The sequence below is a fragment of the Oncorhynchus keta genome, unplaced genomic scaffold, assembly GCF_023373465.1.
Source record: "Oncorhynchus keta strain PuntledgeMale-10-30-2019 unplaced genomic scaffold, Oket_V2 Un_contig_2549_pilon_pilon, whole genome shotgun sequence".
Lineage (NCBI taxonomy): Eukaryota > Metazoa > Chordata > Actinopteri > Salmoniformes > Salmonidae > Oncorhynchus > Oncorhynchus keta.
In genome coordinates this window covers 1-20,000 of record NW_026284474.1, presented here as the reverse complement: position 1 = coordinate 20,000, position 20,000 = coordinate 1, and the positions used below count along the sequence as shown (strand labels likewise).

Sequence of the window (20,000 nt, the reverse complement as noted above, 5' to 3'; positions counted from 1 at the left end):
GAGAGAGAAGAGAGAGAGAGGAGAGAGAGAGAGAGAGAGAGAGCAGAGAGAGAGTTACAGCAGAGAGGCAGAGAGAGAGAGCAGAGAGAGAGAGAGAGAGAGAGGGCAGAGAGAGAGAGAGAGAGCAGAGAGAGAGCAGAGAGAGAGGAGAGAGAGAGAGAGAGGGCAGAGAGAGAGGGCAGAGAGAGAGAGCAGAGAGAGAGGGCAGAGAGAGAGAGCAGAGAGAGAGGGCAGAGAGAGAGAGCAGAGAGAGAGGGCAGAGAGAGAGGGGCAGAGAGAGAGAGCAGAGAGCAGAGAGAGCAGAGAGAGAGAGAGCAGAGAGAGAGAGCAGAGAGAGAGAGAGAGAGAGAGCAGAGAGAGAGAGAGAGCAGAGAGAGAGGCAGAGAGAGAGAGAGCAGAGAGAGAGAGCAGAGAGAGAGAGAGCAGAGAGAGAGAGCAGAGAGAGAGAGCAGAGAGAGAGAGCAGAGAGAGAGGGCAGAGAGAGAGAGAGAGAGAGAGCAGAGAGAGAGGGCAGAGAGAGAGAGCAGAGAGAGAGCAGAGAGAGAGAGCAGAGAGAGAGAGAGAGAGAGAGAGAGAGAGAGAGCAGAGAGAGAGAGAGCAGAGAGAGCAGAGAGCAGAGCAGAGAGAGAGCAGAGAGAGAGGGAGAGAGAGAGAGAGCAGAGAGAGAGGGCAGAGAGAGAGCAGAGAGAGAGAGAGAGAGCAGCAGAGAGAGAGGGCAGAGAGAGAGAGCAGAGAGAGAGAGCAGAGAGAGAGGGCAGAGAGAGAGAGGAGCAGAGAGAGAGCAGAGAGAGAGAGGAGAAGAGAGAGAGAGAGAGAGCAGAGAGAGAGGAGAGAGAGCAGAGAGAGAGAGAGAGCAGAGAGAGAGGAGAGAGAGAGAGAGAGAGAGAGAGAGAGCAGAGAGAGAGGGCAGAGAGAGCAGAGAGAGAGAGCAGAGAGAGAGAGCAGAGAGAGAGAGAGAGAGCAGAGAGAGGGCAGAGAGAGAGAGCAGAGAGTGAGGGCAGAGAGAGAGGGCAGAGAGAGAGGGCAGAGAGAAATTGAAATTTGATGGAGAGACAGAGAGAGAGGGAGAGAGAGGGCAGAGAGAGAGAGCAGAGAGAGAGGGAAGAGAGAGAGAGCAGAGAGAGAGGGCAGAGAGAGAGGGCAGAGAGAGAGGGCAGAGAGAGAGAGCAGAGAGAGAGAGGAGAGAGCAGAGAGAGAGAGAGAGAGAGAGGGCAGAGAGAGAGAGCAGAGAGAGAGAGCAGAGAGAGAGGCAGAGAGAGGGCAGAGAGAGAGGGCAGAGAGAGAGAGAGAGAGAGGCAGAGAGAGAGAGGCAGAGAGAGAGAGCAGAGAGAGAGAGAGAGAGAGGCAGAGAGAGAGAGCAGAGAGAGAGGAGCAGAGAGAGAGAGAGCAGAGAGAGAGGGCAGAGAGAGAGAGCAGAGAGAGAGAGGCAGAGAGAGAGAGCAGAGAGAGAGAGCAGAGAGAGAGAGAGCAGAGAGAGAGGGCAGAGAGAGAGAGCAGAGAGAGAGGGCAGAGAGAGAGAGAGCAGAGAGAGAGAGAGAGAGAGAGAGCAGAGAGAGAGCAGAGAGAGAGAGCAGAGAGAGGGAGAGAGAGAGAGAGAGAGAGAGAGAGAGAGAGAGAGAGAGAGAGAGAGAGAGAGAGAGAGAGAGAGAGAGAGAGAGGAGAGAGAGAGGCAGAGAGAGAGGGCAGAGAGAGAGAGCAGAGAGAGAGGGCAGAGAGAGGGAGCAGAGAGAGAGAGGGCAGAGAGAGAGAGAGGGCAGAGAGAGAGGGCAGAGAGAGAGAGCAGCATGAGCAGAGTGTCAATAAGAAAAGAAGAGAGAGAGAGAAGAGACAGAGAAAGAGAGAGGGCAGAGAGAGAGGAGAGAGAGAAAAGAGGAGAGTGAGGGCAGAACCTGAGAGAGAGAAGAGAGAGAGACAGAGAGTCTCCTAGAGAGAGAGGGCAGAGAGAGCAGAGAGAGAGGAGCAGAGAGAGAGGGCAGAGAGAGAGAGGTCAGAGAGAGAGAGCAGAGAGAGAGGGCAGAGAAGAGCTCAGAGAGAGAGGGCAGAGAGAGAGAGCAGAGAGTGAGGGCAGAGAGAGGCAGAGAGAGAGAGCAGAGAGAGAGAGCAGAGAGAGAGGGCAGAGAGAGAGAGCAGAGAAAGGGCAGAGAGAAAGAGCAGAGAGTGAGGGCAGAGAGAGAAACAGAGAGTGAGAGCATCAGAGTGGAGCTAGAGAGAAACAGAGAGCATCAGAGTGGGCAGAGAGAGGGAGCAGAGAGAGAGAGGGCAGAGAGAGGGAGCAGAGAGAGAGAGCAGAGAGAGAGAGAGAGAGCAGAGAGAGTGAGCTAGAGAGAAACAGAGAGAGAGCAGAGAGAGAGTGGAGCTAGAGAGAGAAGAGAGAGAGAGAGCAGAGAGAGGAGCAGAGAGAAACAGAGAGAGAGGGCAGAGAGAGAGCTAGAGAGAAACCAGAGAGCATCAGAGTGGAGCTAGAGAGAGAGAACCAGAGAGCATCAGAGAGGAGCTAGAGAGAGAACCAGAGAGAGAGAGAGTGAGCAGCATGTTGCATTGTGTCAATAAGAAAAAAAAGATAAACTAATCACACATTCAAATATTCAATAAAGAAGGAGTGAAAAAGAGGAAGTGACCATGAACCTGTAGAGAGGCATGGTGAACAGAGGTCTCCTGTAGACCTCCTCTGTGACCTGGATGTCCTCCTCGCAGGTGATGGTCCTCCGCTGAGGCTCGCCCTTGAAGTGCTCGATGTCGTTATACACGTAGAATACGTTATCGTTCAACTTGGCAAAGTCGTGGAGCTAGAGAGAAACCAGAGAGCATCAGAGTGGAGCTAGAGAAACCAGAGAGCATCAGAGTGGAGCTAGAGAAACCAGAGAGCATCAGAGTGGAGCTAGAGAAACCAGAGAGCATCAGAGTGGAGCTAGAGGGAAACCAGAGAGCATCAGAGTGGAGCTAGAGAAACCAGAGAGCATCAGAGTGGAGCTAGAGAAAACCAGAGAGCATCAGAGTGGAGCTAGAGAGAAACCAGAGAGCATCAGAGTGGAGCTAGAGAAACCAGAGAGCATCAGAGTGGAGCTAGAGAAACCAGAGAGCATCAGAGTGGAGCTAGAGAGAAACCAGAGAGCATCAGAGTGGAGCTAGAGAAACCAGAGAGCATCAGAGTGGAGCTAGAGAGAAACCAGAGAGCATCAGAGTGGAGCTAGAGAAACCAGAGAGCATCAGAGTGGAGCTAGAGAAACCAGAGAGCATCAGAGTGGAGCTAGAGAAACCAGAGAGCATCAGAGTGGAGCTAGAGAAACCAGAGAGCATCAGAGTGGAGCTAGAGAAACCAGAGAGCATCAGAGTCTTCTTTTTTAAAAAAACTTTTTTTTACTAGGCAAGTCAGTTAAGAACAAATTCTTATTTTCAATGGCGGCCTAGTGGGTTAACTGCCTGTTCAGGGGCAGAACGCCAGATTTGTACCTTGTCAGCTCGGGGATTTGAACTTGCAACCTTTCGGTTACTAGTCCAACACTCTAACCACTAGGCTACCCTGCCGCCCCGAAATGATGTTCGGAAACACTGCAGACGATTTTACCTGCTCTGTTTGTTCGTTGTAATGATTTTTCTTTCTTTAACTAATATCATTTTGATCCAATATATCTACTTGTCTTAAGTATCAGACCTGCAGAAATGATGGTATCTCGATGTGCTAGCTAGTCAGCTGACAGTTTGCATTTAAAAGATGCATTCTTGAGACAGCTTGTCGTTTCACCACCCAAAGCGTAAGAGAACTGCACTGCTGAGATGGCAGAGGTCTGCCTTGTAATGAGGATGACTAGTAGTCTGGACTGATGTGTGGAGAGCTTTCAGCACCCGATTCTGCAGCAGAGGAAACATCACCCAGGTGGGTGTTACACGGGGCTGCTGGAGGAGTCCTTCTGTGGCTACAGAGAACAACGTCTGAGGACACATCTACCACCACAACCATTCCCAACCCTATCCCTACCAACCCTGTCCCTACCAACCCTATCCTTACCAACCCTGTCCCTACCAACCCTGTCCCTACCAACCCTGTCTCTACCAACCCTGTGTCATGACGTTGGCCTGGGGGGTAGGTTTATGACAGTCAGAAATACCTCTTCCCCCCTTTTTCCTCTCTCTCTACCCTACTGGGGTTACATTTGCAAACCCCGTGGTTAACATAGAGATTCTGGGAACATCAGAAGGTGGGGGGAAATTAACTATATTCTGGTAATCTGACCAATTGAAAATATGCGGTGGTACTTAATGAATATGATGTCAGTTCGGTTGTCATCTGAGACATTCTCATCAATGATAATATGACATAAACTCTACAGTGGAAAGTCTACACATCAGAGTTATCGGATTCACATGGAATTGTTGTTCAATTTAAATGTTTGAATATGGAATTATTCGTGATGGGATGAAATGTGATTTTAGCTTCTAAAATGTGAGAATTGAGTTTTCATAAGGTTAGGGCTCTGCTCAAATCAGTGGCCCGCCCCTGTGAAGAGTCATGGGTTAGAAAACTGTTCAGACACACCCTTCTCGCTCCACCATATAAAGCCTTGACGACAATATACAGTGGAGCAAAAAAAGTGTTTAGTCAGCCACCAACTGTGCAAGTTCTCCCACTTAAAAAGATGAGAGAGGCCTGTAATTTTCAAAGGTACACTTCAACCATGACAGACAAAATGAGAAAAAAAATCCAGAAAATCCCACCGTTCCTAGACCAGTTAACCCACCGTTCCTAGACCAGTTAACCCACCGTTCCTAGACCAGTTAACCCACCGTTCCTAGACCAGTTAACCCACTGTTCCTAGACCAGTTAACCCACTGTTCCTAGACCAGTTAACCCACTGTTCCTAGACCAGTTAACCCACTGTTCCTAGACCAGTTAACCCACTGTTCCTAGACCAGTTAACCCACTGTTCCTAGACCAGTTAACCCACTGTTCCTAGACCAGTTAACCCACTGTTCCTAGACCAGTTAACCCACCGTTCCTAGACCAGTTAACCCACCATTCCTAGACCAGTTAACCCACCGTTCCTAGACCAGTTAACCTACCGTTCCTAGACCAGTTAACCCACCGTTCCTAGACCAGTTAACCCACCGTTCCTAGACCAGTTAACCCACTGTTCCTAGACCAGTTAACCCACTGTTCCTAGACCAGTTAACCCACTGTTCCTAGACCAGTTAACCCACCGTTCCTAGACCAGTTAACCTACCGTTCCTAGACCAGTTAACCCACTGTTCCTAGACCAGTTAACCCACCGTTCCTAGACCAGTTAACCCACCGTTCCTAGACCAGTTAACCCACTGTTCCTAGGCCGTCATTGAAAATAAGAATGTGTTCTTAACTGACTTGCCTAGTTAAATAAAAGGTATAAAAAATAATAAGAGGAGGTTTCTAGGTTTATTAGTAGGAGGAGGCCAGTATATTGATAGATAAAGAGGAGGTTTCTAGGTTTATTAGTAGGAGGAGGCCAGTATATTGATAGATAAAGAGGAGGTTTATTGGTTTATTAGTACGAGGAGGCCAGTATATTGATAGATAAAGAGGAGGTTTCTAGGTTTATTAGTAGGAGGCCAGTATATTGATAGATAAAGAGGAGGTTTCTAGGTTTATTAGTACGAGGAGGCCAGTATATTGATAGATAAAGAGGAGTTGTATGGGTTTATTAGTAGGAGGAGGCCAGTATATTGATAGATAGAGGTGGTTTCTAGGTTTATTAGTAGGAGGAGGCCAGTATATTGATAGATAAAGAGGAGGTTTCTAGGTTTATTAGTAGGAGGCCAGTATATTGATAGATAAAGAGGAGGTTTCTAGGTTTATTAGTACGAGGAGGCCAGTATATTGATAGATAAAGAGGAGTTGTATGGGTTTATTAGTAGGAGGAGGCCAGTATATTGATAGATAAAGAGGAGGTTTCTAGGTTTATTAGTAGGAGGAGGCCAGTATATTGATAGATAAAGAGGAGGTTTATGGGTTTATTAGTAGGAGGAGGCCAGTATATTGATAGATAAAGAGGTGTATGGGTTTATTAGTAGGAGGAGGCCAGTATATTGATAGATAAAGAGGAGGTTTCTAGGTTTATTAGTAGTAGGAGGCCAGTATATTGATAGATAAAGAGGAGGTTTCTAGGTTTATTAGTAGAGGAGGCCAGTATATTGATAGATAAAGAGGAGGTTTATGGGTTTATTAGTAGGAGGAGGCCAGTATATTGATAGATAAAGAGGAGGTTTCTAGGTTTATTAGTAGGAGGAGGCCAGTATATTGATAGATAAAGAGAAGAGGTTTATGGGTTTATTAGTAGGAGGAGGCCAGTATATTGATAGATAAAGAGGAGGTTTCTAGGTTTATTAGTAGGAGGCCAGTATATTGATAGATAAAGAGGAGGTTTCTAGGTTTATTAGTAGGAGGAGGCCAGTATATTGATAGATAAAGAGGTGTATGGGTTTATTAGCAGGAGGAGGCCAGTATATTGATAGATAAAGAGGAGGTTTCTAGGTTTATTAGTAGGAGGAGGCCAGTATATTGATAGATAAAGAGGAGGTTTCTAGGTTTATTAGTAGTAGGAGGCCAGTATATTGATAGATAAAGAGGAGGTTTCTAGGTTTATTAGTAGTAGGAGGCCAGTATATTGATAGATAAAGAGGAGGTTTCTAGGTTTATTAGTAGGAGGAGGCCAGTATATTGATAGATAAAGAGGAGGTTTCTAGGTTTATTAGTAGTAGGAGGCCAGTATATTGATAGATAAAGAGGTTTCTAGGTTTATTAGTAGGAGGAGGCCAGTATATTGATAGATAAAGAGGAGGTTTATGGGTTTATTAGTAGGAGGAGGCCAGTATATTGATAGATAAAGAGGAGGTTTCTAGGTTTATTAGTAGGAGGCCAGTATATTGATAGATAAAGAGGAGGTTTCTAGGTTTATTAGTAGGAGGAGGCCAGTATATTGATAGATAAAGAGGTTTATGGGTTTATTAGTAGGAGGAGGCCAGTATATTGATAGATAAAGAGGAGGTTTCTAGGTTTATTAGTACGAGGAGGCCAGGTCACCTCCTTCCTGATGGTGAGCTCCAGGGTCTCCACCGTCTCCTCCTTGTCCAGGCCATGGAGATTCTCATGGAGGTTCTCCTTCCTCCGCGGAGTGTATGGAACAAAGTTCTCCTCCAGGTGCAGGAACAGCACCGGTTCCTCACGCACACAGAAGAACATCACCTCCTGGGAAGAGATAAATCATATGGCCTACATTCAAAAAGAGGCAGTAATTAATAAGATGATGTAGACAGGGGAAACCTGATCCTAGATCAGCCCTCTAAAACCCAGATACTTTTTGAAAACGGGCCCAGGAATAATAACTAGTCAACAGGCCAGTTATTTGGTTGTAGAATCTGTAAAGTTTTGTTCCAAACCCGATTGGAAACATTCCGTTGTCATTTGACGTGTACCACATGAGCCAGGAATTGATCATGAACTCGCTGCTATATAATTACGTTAATTTAATTTGGATTACAGTGAGTTTTCCATACTGGACTCACGACCCTGAGAGATATTCTTTATTTTCCTTCATTCCACATGGGGATACCTTCCAAATGGCACCCTATTCCCTATACAGAGCCCTATGAGGCCTGGTCAAATGGTACCCTATTCCCTATACAGAGCCCAATGGGCCCTGGTCAAATGGTACCCTATTCCCTATACAGAGCCCTATGAGCCCTGGTCAAATGGTACCCTATTCCCTATACAGAGCCCTATGAGCCCTGGTCAAATGGTACCCTATTCCCTATACAGAGCCCTATGAGCCCTGGTCAAATGGTACCCTATTCCCTATACAGAGCCCTATGAGCCCTGGTCAAATGGTACCCTATTCCCTATACAGAGCCCTATGAGGCCTGGTCAAATGGTACCCTATTCCCTATACAGAGCCCTATGAGCCCTGGTCAAATGGTACCCTATTCCTATACAGAGCCCTATGGGGCCCTGGTCAAATGGTACCCTATTCCCTATACAGAGCCTTATGAGCCCTGGTCAAATGGTACCCTATTCCCTATACAGAGCCCTATGGGGCCCTGGTCAAATGGTACCCTATTCCCTATACAGAGCCCTATGGGGCCCTGGTCAAATGGTACCCTATTCCCTATACAGAGCCCTATGGGGCCCTGGTCAAATGGTACCCTATTCCCTATACAGAGCCTTATGAGCCCTGGTCAAATGGTACCCTATTCCCTATACAGAGCCCTATGAGCCCTGGTCAAATGGTACCCTATTCCCTATACAGAGCCCTATGGGGCCCTGGTCAAATGGTACCCTATTCCCTATACAGAGCCCTATGAGCCCTGGTCAAATGGTACCCTATTCCCTATACAGAGCCTTATGAGCCCTGGTCAAATGGTACCCTATTCCCTATACAGAGCCCTATGAGCCCTGGTCAAATGGTACCCTATTCCCTATACAGAGCCCTATGGGGCCCTGGTCAAATGGTACCCTATTCCCTATACAGAGCCCTATGAGCCCTGGTCAAATGGTACCCTATTCCTTATACAGAGCCCTATGAGCCCTGGTCAAATGGTACCCTATTCCTTATACAGAGCCCTATGAGCCCTGGTCAAATGGTACCCTATTCCCTATACAGAGCCATATGAGGCCTGGTCAAATGGTACCCTATTCCCTATATAGAGCCCTATGAGCCCTGGTCAAATGGTACCCTATTCCCTATACAGAGCCCTATGAGGCCTGGTCAAATGGTACCCTATTCCCTATACAGAGCCCTATTGGGGCCCTGGTCAAATGGTACCCTATTCCCTATACAGAGCCCTATGAGGCCCTGGTCAAATGGTACCCTATTCCCTATACAGAGCCCTATGGGGCCCTGGTCAAATGGTACCCTATTCCCTATACAGAGCCCTATGAGCCCTGGTCAAATGGTACCCTATTCCCTATACAGAGCCCTATGAGCCCTGGTCAAATGGTACCCTATTCCCTATACAGAGCCTTATGAGCCCTGGTCAAATGGTACCCTATTCCCTATACAGAGCCCTATGGGGCCCTGGTCAAATGGTACCCTATTCCCTATACAGAGCCTTATGAGCCCTGGTCAAATGGTACCCTATTCCCTATACAGAGCCCTATGAGCCCTGGTCAAATGGTACCCTATTCCCTATACAGAGCCCTATGGGGCCCTGGTCAAATGGTACCCTATTCCCTATACAGAGCCCTATGAGCCCTGGTCAAATGGTACCCTATTCCCTATACAGAGCCTTATGAGCCCTGGTCAAATGGTACCCTATTCCCTATACAGAGCCCTATGAGGCCTGGTCAAATGGTACCCTATTCCCTATACAGAGCCTTATGAGGCCTGGTCAAATGGTACCCTATTCCCTATACAGAGCCCTATGAGGCCTGGTCAAATGGTACCCTATTCCCTATACAGAGCCCTATGAGGCCTGGTCAAATGGTACCCTATTCCCTATACAGAGCCCTATGAGCCCTGGTCAAATGGTACCCTATTCCCTATACAGAGCCCTATGGGGCCCTGGTCAAATGGTACCCTATTCCCTATACAGAGCCCTATGGGGCCCTGGTCAAATGGTACCCTATTCCCTATACAGAGCCCTATGGGGCCCTGGTCAAATGGTACCCTATTCCCTATACAGAGCCCTATGAGCCCTGGTCAAATGGTACCCTATTCCCTATACAGAGCCCTATGGGGCCCTGGTCAAATGTAGTGCACTATATAGGGAATGGGGTGCCATTTGCCACACAGCCAGGGTTTGTGTTTGTGGCACAGTGCATCTGTTTGTCCCAAAGCACGGACAGAGTACCTGACCCCTCAAAATATTTATCCACGACAAAGACAACAGGCGGAAGAGAAGATAGCGAGCGAGACTCACAGACACACAGACACACAGACACACAGACAGAGAAGACTCAGTGAGCATAGTCTTGCTATTGAGAAAGGCCGCCGTAGACAGACCTGGCTCTCAAGAGAAGACAAGCTATGTGCTCACTGCCCACAAAATGAGGTGGAAACGGAGCTGCACTTCCTAACCTCCTGCCAAATGTATGACCATAGAGAAACATATCTCCCTCAGATTTCACAGATCCACAAAGGAAAAAATCTCATTTTGATAAACTCCCATGGGTTAAATACCACAGTGTGCCATCACAGCAGCATGATGTGTGACCTGTTGCCACAAGAAAAGGCCAAACAGTGAAAAACCATTGTAAATACAACCCATATTTATGTTTATTTTCCCTTTTGTACTTTAACTATTTGCACATTGTTACAACACTGAACACATTACATTTGTAATGTCTTTATTATTTTGGAACTTCTGTGAGAGTAATGTTTACTGTTCATTTGTATTGTTTATTTCACTTCTGTTAATTATCTACTTCACTTGCCTTGGCAATGTTAACATGTGTTTCCCATAGCAATAAAGCCCCTTGAATTGAAATTGAGAGACAGAGAGAGACACACAGAGACAGAGAGAGAGACAGAGAGAGAGACAGAGACACACAGAGACAGAGAGAGAGAGAGACAGAGAGAGAGAGACAGAGACAGAGACAGAGAGAGGCAGAGAGAGACATAGAGACACACAGACAGACAGAGAGAGAGACAGAGAGAGACAGAGACAGAGACACACAGAGACAGAGAGAGAGAGAGAGAGAGAGAGAGACAGAGACACAGAGAGACACAGAGAGACAGAGAGACAGAGAGACAGAGAGAGAGACAGACAGAGAGAGAGAGACAGAGACAGAGAGAGAGAGACAGAGAGACAGACAGACAGAGAGAGAAAGAGAGACAGAGAGAGAGAGACAGAGACAGAGACAGAGAGAGAGAGAGAGACAGAGAGAGAGAGACACAGACCTAAGGGTCAACAGTAGTGCACTATGAAGAAAATAGAGTTCCCCCCCCCCCGAGGGCAGTGCACTAACCTCATGCCCTTGACTCTGTAGTCTTTGGAGGACCTGTTTGAAGCCATTCAGGCTGGGCTGGCCCATGCCGTACAGCGGGTAGCTTCCTTTCACCTGGCGGTAGTTTGGCGCTCCGTAGCTGCCTGTAGTGTTGAGGACGTCAGCCTTGCTGTACACGTCCTGGACCATGAAGAACTCACCCTACAGACACACAGTACCGTCACTCAAACAATCAAATACATGCATTTAGAAACACCCCTTTCCATCGACAGCTGCTGTTGGGGGTACAGTAGAGTCAGTACGGGCCCTGGGGGTACAGTAGAGTCAGTACGGGCCCTGGGGGTACAGTAGAGTCAGTACGGGCTCTGGCCCTGGGGGTACAGTAGAGTCAGTACGGGCTCTGGCCCTGGGGGTACAGTAGAGTCAGTACGGGCTCTGGCCCTGGGGGTACAGTAGAGTCAGTACGGGCTCTGGCCCTGGGGGTACAGTAGAGTCAGTACGGGCTCTGGCCCTGGGGGTACAGTAGAGTCAGTACGGGCCCTGGCCCTGGGGGTACAGTAGAGTCAGTACGGGCTCTGGCCCTGGGGGTACAGTAGAGTCAGTACGGGCCCTGGCCCTGGGGGTACAGTAGAGTCAGTACGGGCCCTGGCCCTGGGGGTACAGTAGAGTCAGTACGGGCCCTGGCCCTGGGGGTACAGTAGAGTCAGTACAGGCCCTGGGGGTACAGTAGAGTCAGTACGGGCCTGGCCCTGGGGGTACAGTAGAGTCAGTACGGGCTCTGGCCCTGGGGGTACAGTAGAGTCAGTACGGGCTCTGGCCCTGGGGGTAGAGTCAGTAGACAGTCAGTACGGGCCCTGGGGGTACCAGTGGGCCCTGGGGGTACAGTAGAGTCAGTACGGGCCCTGGGGGTACTGAGTCCCCCTGGGGGTACAGTAGAGTCAGTACGGGCTCTGGCCCTGGGGGTACAGTAGAGTCAGTACGGGCAGTAGAGTCCTGGCCCTGGGGGTACAGTAGAGTCAGTACGGGCTCTGGCCCTGGGGGTACAGTAGAGTCAGTACGGGCTCTGGCCCCCTGGGGGTACAGTAGAGTCAGTACGGGCTGGGGGTACAGTGGTCCCTGGGGGTACAGTAGAGTCAGTACGGGCAGTAGAGTCTGGCCCTGGGGGTACAGTAGAGTCAGTACGGGCTCTGGCCCTGGGGGTACAGTAGAGTCAGTACGGGCCCTGGCCCTGGGGGTAGTAGGGTCAGTACTGGCCCTGGGGGTAGTAGAGTCAGTACGGGCCTGGCCCTGGGGGTACAGTAGAGTCAGTACGGGCTCTGGCCCTGGGGGTACCCTGGGGGTCACAGTAGAGTCAGTACGGGCTCTGGCCCTGGGGGTACAGTAGAGTCAGTACGGGCCTGGCCCTGGGGGTACAGTAGAGTCAGTACGGGCTCTGGCCCTGGGGGTACAGTAGAGTCAGTACGGCCCTGGCCCTGGGGGTACAGTAGAGTCAGGCCCCTGACCCTGGGGTACGGGCTCTGGCCCTGGGGGTACAGTAGAGTCAGGCCCGGGCTCTGGCCCTGGGGGGGTACAGTAGAGTCAGTACGGGCCCTGGCCCTGGGGGTAGTAGTAGAGGCCCCTCCCTGGGGGTACAGGGCCAGTGGCCCCTGGGTGGGGGTACAGTAGAGTCAGTACGGGCTCTGGCCCTGGGGGTACAGTAGTCAGTACGGGCCCTGGCCCTGGGGGTACAGTAGAGTCAGTACGGGCCCTGGGGGTACAGTAGAGTCAGGGCCCTGGCCCTGGGGCTCTGGCCCCTGGGGGGTGGGGAGTCAGTACAGTAGAGTCAGTACGGGCTCCCTGGCCCTGGGGCCCTGTACAGTAGAGTCAGTACGGGCTCTGGCCCTGGGGGTACAGTAGAGTCAGTAGGCCCGGGCCCTGGCCCTGGGGGTACAGTAAGTCAGTACGGGCTCTGGCCCTGGGGGTACAGTAGAGTCAGTACGGGCTCTGGCCCTGGGGGTACAGTAGAGTCAGTACGGGCCCTGGCCCTGGGGGTACAGTAGAGTCAGTACAGGCCCTGACCCTGGGGGTACAGTAGAGTCAGTACGGCCCTGGCCCTGGGGGTACAGTAGAGTCAGTACGGGCTCCTGGCCCTGGGGGCCCTACAGTAGAGTCAGTACGGGCTCTGGGGGGGTACAGTAGAGTCAGTACAAGCCCTGGGGGTACAGTAGAGTCAGTACGGGCCCTCTGGGGGTACAGTAGAGTCAGTACGGGCCCTAGCCCTGGGGGTACAGTAGAGTCAGTACGGGCCCTGGCCCTGGGGGTACAGTAGAGTCAGTACGGGCTCTGGCCCTGGGGGTACAGTAGAGTCAGTACGGGCCCTGGCCCTGGGGGTACAGTAGAGTCAGTACGGGGAACACTTCAAGGGAACCTACATACCTGCCCAGGGACTACATACCTGCCCAGGGACTACATACCTGCCCAGGGACTACGGCACAAATGATCTTTTGGCTAACCTCATTTACATAGATGTTGCATTATTGTAATATAGATGTTGACTAATGTGCATTGTCCCCTATAAATAAATAAATAAATACCTACCAGGACTTCATAACACATTTATTCAAGGTGGTCTTTATAGCATCAGTGTGAAATGAGCAACATTAGCGATTAGCAACAATAGTATGTTGAAGGGTGCCTCCGATTCCACTTTATAGCATCAGTGTGAAATGAGCAACATTAGCGATTAGCAACAATAGTATGTTGAAGGGTGCCTCCGATTCCACTTTATAGCATCAGTGTGAAATGAGCAACATTAGCGATTAGCAACAATAGTATGTTGAAGGGTGCCTCTGATTCCACTGTTGTGGATAACCGTTAATGTTGCTCGTTTCACACTGATCTCTGAAGCCTCTTCATTCATTATCAGATGTTCATCCTTGTTTAAAGCGGGCAGGTGAAACCGTAGTGATCTATGTGAGTAAACAACCTCCCCGGTAACAATATGGGTCTGGGCATGTCTGAACAGCTCTGTGACAGGTGATAGGTGGATCAGAAGGACCAATGGCCACGCAAGATGATAACAACATCATCAATGTGAAGTAACAAGGGGTAACAACATCAATGTGAAGTAACAAGGATTCAACAACATCAAGTGTGAAGTCAACAACTGTTAGCTGCTCTGGCCCCCAATGGTGTAACAAACATCCCTCACGAAGTAACAACAGGACAGCGTGAAGTCAACACCACCTTCCGGAGACACCTGAAACCCCACCTCTTCAAGGAACACCTAGTGAAGGGTAATCATCAATGTGAAGGGTAACAACATCAATGTGAAGTAACAAGGGGCCAACTTCATCATTTAGATGCAAGTAACAACATCCACTGGTTGTCATAAGGTGTAACAACCATCAATGTGAAGTCGCAACAACATCTGGATAAGAACATCATCAATGTGAAACATGACAAATGTAAATGTAAATGGGTAACAACATCAACAACAACAATGTGAAGTAACAACAACATCAATGTGAAGTAACAACAACATCAATGTGAAGTAACAAGGGGCAACAACATCAATGTGAAGTAACAAGGGGTAACAACATCAATGTGAAGTAACAAGGGGCAACAACATCAATGTGAAGTAACAAGGGGTAACAACATCAATGTGAAGTAACAACAACATCAATGTGAAGTAACAACAACATCAATGTGAAGTAACAAGGGGTAACAACATCAATGTGAAGTAACAACAACATCAATGTGAAGTAACAACAACATCAATGTGAAGTAACAAGGGGCAACAACATCAATGTGAAGTAACAAGGGGCAACAACATCAATGTGAAGTAACAAGGGGTAACAACATCAATGTGAAGTAACAAGGGGCAACAACATCAATGTGAAGTAACAAGGGGTAACAACATCAATGTGAAGTAACAAGGGGCAACAACATCAATGTGAAGTAACAAGGGGCAACAACATCAATGTGAAGTAACAACAACAACAATGTGAAGTAACAACAACATCAATGTGAAGTAACAAGGGGCAACAACATCATCAATGTGAAGTAACAACATCATCAATGTGAAGTAACAACAACATCAATGTGAAGTAACAACATCAATGTGAAGTAACAAGGGGTAACAACATCAATGTGAAGTAACAAGGGGCAACAACATCAATGTGAAGTAACAAGGGGCAACAACATCAATGTGAAGTAACAAGGGGTAACAACATCAATGTGAAGTAACAACATCAATGTGAAGTAACAACAACATCAATGTGAAGTAACAACAACATCAATGTGAAGTAACAACATCAATGTGAAGTAACAACAACATCAATGTGAAGTAACAACATCAATGTGAAGTAACAACAACATCAATGTGAAGTAACAAGGGGTAACAACAACATCAATGTGAAGTAACAAGGGGTAACAACAACAACAATGTGAAGTAACAACAACATCAATGTGAAGTAACAACATCATCAATGTGAAGTAACAACATCAATGTGAAGTAACAACATCAATGTGAAGTAACAACATCAATGTGAAGTAACAACAACATCAATGTGAAGTAACAAGGGGTAACAACAACAACAATGTGAAGTAACAACAACATCAATGTGAAGTAACAACATCAATGTGAAGTAACAACAACATCAATGTGAAGTAACAACATCAATGTGAAGTAACAACATCATCAATGTGAAGTAACAACAACATCAATGTGAAGTAACAACATCAATGTGAAGTAACAACAACATCAATGTGAAGTAACAACAACATCAATGTGAAGTAACAACATCAATGTGAAGTAACAAGGGGCAACAACATCAATGTGAAGTAACAAGGGGTAACAACAACAACAATGTGAAGTAACAACAACATCAATGTGAAGTAACAACAACATCAATGTGAAGTAACAAGGGGCAACAACATCAATGTGAAGTAACAAGGGGTAACAACAACAACAATGTGAAGTAACAACAACATCAATGTGAAGTAACAACAACATCAATGTGAAGTAACAACATCAATGTGAAGTAACAAGGGGTAACAACATCATCAATGTGAAGTAACAAGGGGTAACAACATCATCAATGTGAAGTAACAAGGGGTAACAACATCAATGTGAAGTAACAAGGGGCAACAACATCAATGTGAAGTAACAAGGGGTAACAACAACAACAATGTGAAGTAACAACAACATCAATGTGAAGTAACAACAACATCAATGTGAAGTAACAACATCAATGTGAAGTAACAACATCAATGTGAAGTAACAAGGGGTAACAACAACAACAATGTGAAGTAACAAGGGGTAACAACAACAACAATGTGAAGTAACAAGGGGTAACAACATCAATGTGAAGTAACAAGGGGTAACAACAACAACAATGTGAAGTAACAAGGGGCAACAACATCAATGTGAAGTAACAAGGGGTAACAACAACAACAATGTGAAGTAACAACAACATCAATGTGAAGTAACAACAACATCAATGTGAAGTAACAACATCAATGTGAAGTAACAACATCAATGTGAAGTAACAAGGGGTAACAACAACAACAATGTGAAGTAACAAGGGGTAACAACATCATCAATGTGAAGTAACAACAACATCAATGTGAAGTAACAAGTGGTAACAACATCAATGTGAAGTAACAAGGGGTAACAACAACAACAATGTGAAGTAACAAGGGGTAACAACATCAATGTGAAGTAACAACATCATCAATGTGAAGTAACAAGGGGCAACAACATCAATGTGAAGTAACAACAACATCAATGTGAAGTAACAAGGGGTAACAACATCAATGTGAAGTAACAAGGGGTAACAACAACAACAATGTGAAGTAACAAGGGGTAACAACATCAATGTGAAGTAACAACATCAATGTGAAGTAACAAGGGGCAACAACATCAATGTGAAGTAACAACAACATCAATGTGAAGTAACAAGGGGTAACAACATCAATGTGAAGTAACAAGGGGTAACAACATCAATGTGAAGTAACAAGGGGTAACAACAACATCAATGTGAAGTAACAACATCATCAATGTGAAGTAACAACAACATCAATGTGAAGTAACAACATCATCAATGTGAAGTAACAACAACATCAATGTGAAGTAACAAGGGGTAACAACAACAACAATGTGAAGTAACAAGGGGTAACAACATCAATGTGAAGTAACAACAACAACAATGTGAAGTAACAACATCATCAATGTGAAGTAACAAGGGGTAACAACATCAATGTGAAGTAACAACATCATCAATGTGAAGTAACAACATCAATGTGAAGTAACAAGGGGTAACAACATCAATGTGAAGTAACAACAACATCAATGTGAAGTAACAACAACATCAATATGAAGTAACAACAACATCAATGTGAAGTAACAACAACATCAATGTGAAGTAACAACAACATCAATGTGAAGTAACAACAACATCAATGTGAAGTAACAACATCAATGTGAAGTAACAACATCAATGTGAAGTAACAAGGGGTAACAACATCAATGTGAAGTAACAACAACATCAATGTGAAGTAACAACATCAATGTGAAGTAACAACATCAATGTGAAGTAACAAGGGGTAACAACATCAATGTGAAGTAACAACATCAATGTGAAGTAACAAGGGGTAACAACATCAATGTGAAGTAACAAGGGGTAACAACAACAACAATGTGAAGTAACAAGGGGTAACAACATCAATGTGAAGTAACAAGGGGTAACAACAACAATGTGAAGTAACAACATCATCAATGTGAAGTAACAACATCAATGTGAAGTAACAAGGGGTAACAACATCAATGTGAAGTAACAAGGGGTAACAACATCAATGTGAAGTAACAACAACATCAATGTGAAGTAACAAGGGATAACAACATCAATGTGAAGTAACAAGGGGTAACAACAACATCAATGTGAAGTAACAACAACATCAATGTGAAGTAACAACAACATCAATGTGAAGTAACAACAACATCAATGTGAAGTAACAACATCAATGTGAAGTAACAAGGGGTAACAACATCAATGTGAAGTAACAAGGGGTAACAACATCAATGTGAAGTAACAAGGGGTAACAACAACAATGTGAAGTAACAACATCATCAATGTGAAGTAACAACATCAATGTGAAGTAACATGGGGTAACAACATCAATGTGAAGTAACAACATCATCAATGTGAAGTAACAACAACATCAATGTGAAGTAACAACATCAATGTGAAGTAACAAGGGGTAACAACATCAATGTGAAGTAACAACATCATCAATGTGAAGTAACAACATCAATGTGAAGTAACAAGGGGTAACAACAACATCAATGTGAAGTAACAAGGGGTAACAACATCAATGTGAAGTAACAAGGGGTAACAACATCAATGTGAAGTAACAACATCATCAATGTGAAGTAACAACAACATCAATGTGAAGTAACAAGGGGTAACAACATCAATGTGAAGTAACAACATCATCAATGTGAAGTAACAACAACATCAATGTGAAGTAACAAGGGGTAACAACAACAACATCAATGTGAAGTAACAAGGGGTAACAACATCATCAATGTGAAGTAACAACAACATCAATGTGAAGTAACAACATCATCAATGTGAAGTAACAACATCAATGTGAAGTAACAAGGGGTAACAACAACATCAATGTGAAGTAACAAGGGGTAACAACAACATCAATGTGAAGTAACAAGGGGTAACAACAACAATTTGAAGTAACACGGGGTAACAACATCATCAATGTGAAGTAACAACATCATCAATGTGAAGTAACAACATCATCAATGTGAAGTAACAACATCAATGTGAAGTAACAACAACATCAATGTGAAGTAACAACATCATCAATGTGAAGTAACAACAACAACAATGTGAAGTAACAAGGGGTAACAACATCATCAATGTGAAGTAACAACAACAACAATGTGAAGTAACAAGGGGTAACAACATCATCAATGTGAAGTAACAACAACATCAATGTGAAGTAACAACATCATCAATGTGAAGTAACAACATCATCAATGTGAAGTAACAACAACATCAATGTGAAGTAACAACATCATCAATGTGAAGTAACAACATCATCAATGTGAAGTAACAACATCAATGTGAAGTAACAACATCATCAATGTGAAGTAACAACATCAATGTGAAGTAACAACAACATCAATGTGAAGTAACAACAACATCAATGTGAAGTAACAACAACATCAAGTAGTGTTCAGTCATTGAGTCTGGGGGGTTCTTCCTACCTGTACCAAGTAGTGTTCCAGGCATTGAGTCTGGGGGTTCTTCCTACCTGTACCAAGTAGTGTTCAGGCATTGAGTCTGGGGGGTTCTTCCTACCTGTACCAAGTAGTGTTCCAGGCATTGAGTCTGGGGGGGGGTTCTTCCTACCTGTACCAAGTAGTGTTCCAGGCATTGAGTCTGGGGGGGTTCTTCCTACCTGTACCAAGTAGTGTTCAGGCATTGAGTCTGGGGGTTCTTCCTACCTGTACCAAGTAGTGTTCCAGTCATTGAGTCTGGGGGGTTCTTCCTACCTGTACCAAGTAGTGTTCAGGCATTGAGTCTGATATCCGGCCCACTTTGTAGTTTGTTCTGAAGAGGTCATCGTGGATCTGAAATTCCTGTCTGCAATTATATCTGGAATACAGAGGATAACGTAGCCGTCATCTGCAACATGGTGAAACAAAGCATTCAATCCCTCTTAGTGGTACTGTGGTTTCCACTGGAGACCGACCCAACATTTCACTAGTCAGATAAGATAAATTACCTTATCTTCTGAACCCAAGACAAGACAAATTAGATAACAGCACACACACACACACACACACACACACAACTCAACTACCCCCGTCCCGTCCCCCGTCCCCACACTTCACCATTCACCCCCACCCCTGTCCCCACACACATCACCACCCCCCCCCCCCTGTCCCCACACACTTCACCATCCCCCCACCCCTCCCCATCCATTCACACCTTAGTGATCAAAGCCTCAGGGATTCTCATGGTAACATCCCTTGGATGGTGGTTACGTGACTTGAATGATTGGAGGCGTGATGAGACTTACG

The 20,000-nt window shown here is 46.0% G+C and overlaps 1 protein-coding gene across 1 annotated transcript in view; it reads right to left on the bottom strand.

Annotated features, from left to right (window-relative positions):
- The window catches only part of pald1a (phosphatase domain containing paladin 1a), a gene marked incomplete at its 5' end in the record, with an annotated part of 152,399 nt that extends 132,819 nt beyond the window's left edge, over positions 1–19,580 (bottom strand). The window contains 4 exons of the mRNA XM_052506094.1: positions 2,626–2,786; positions 7,052–7,216; positions 10,934–11,113; positions 19,470–19,580. Of these exons, the coding sequence (XP_052362054.1) occupies positions 2,626–2,786; positions 7,052–7,216; positions 10,934–11,113; positions 19,470–19,580 (617 nt within the window). The remainder of the gene's footprint in view (positions 1–2,625; positions 2,787–7,051; positions 7,217–10,933; positions 11,114–19,469) is intronic.
- Between the last annotated feature and the right edge of the window lie 420 nt (positions 19,581–20,000).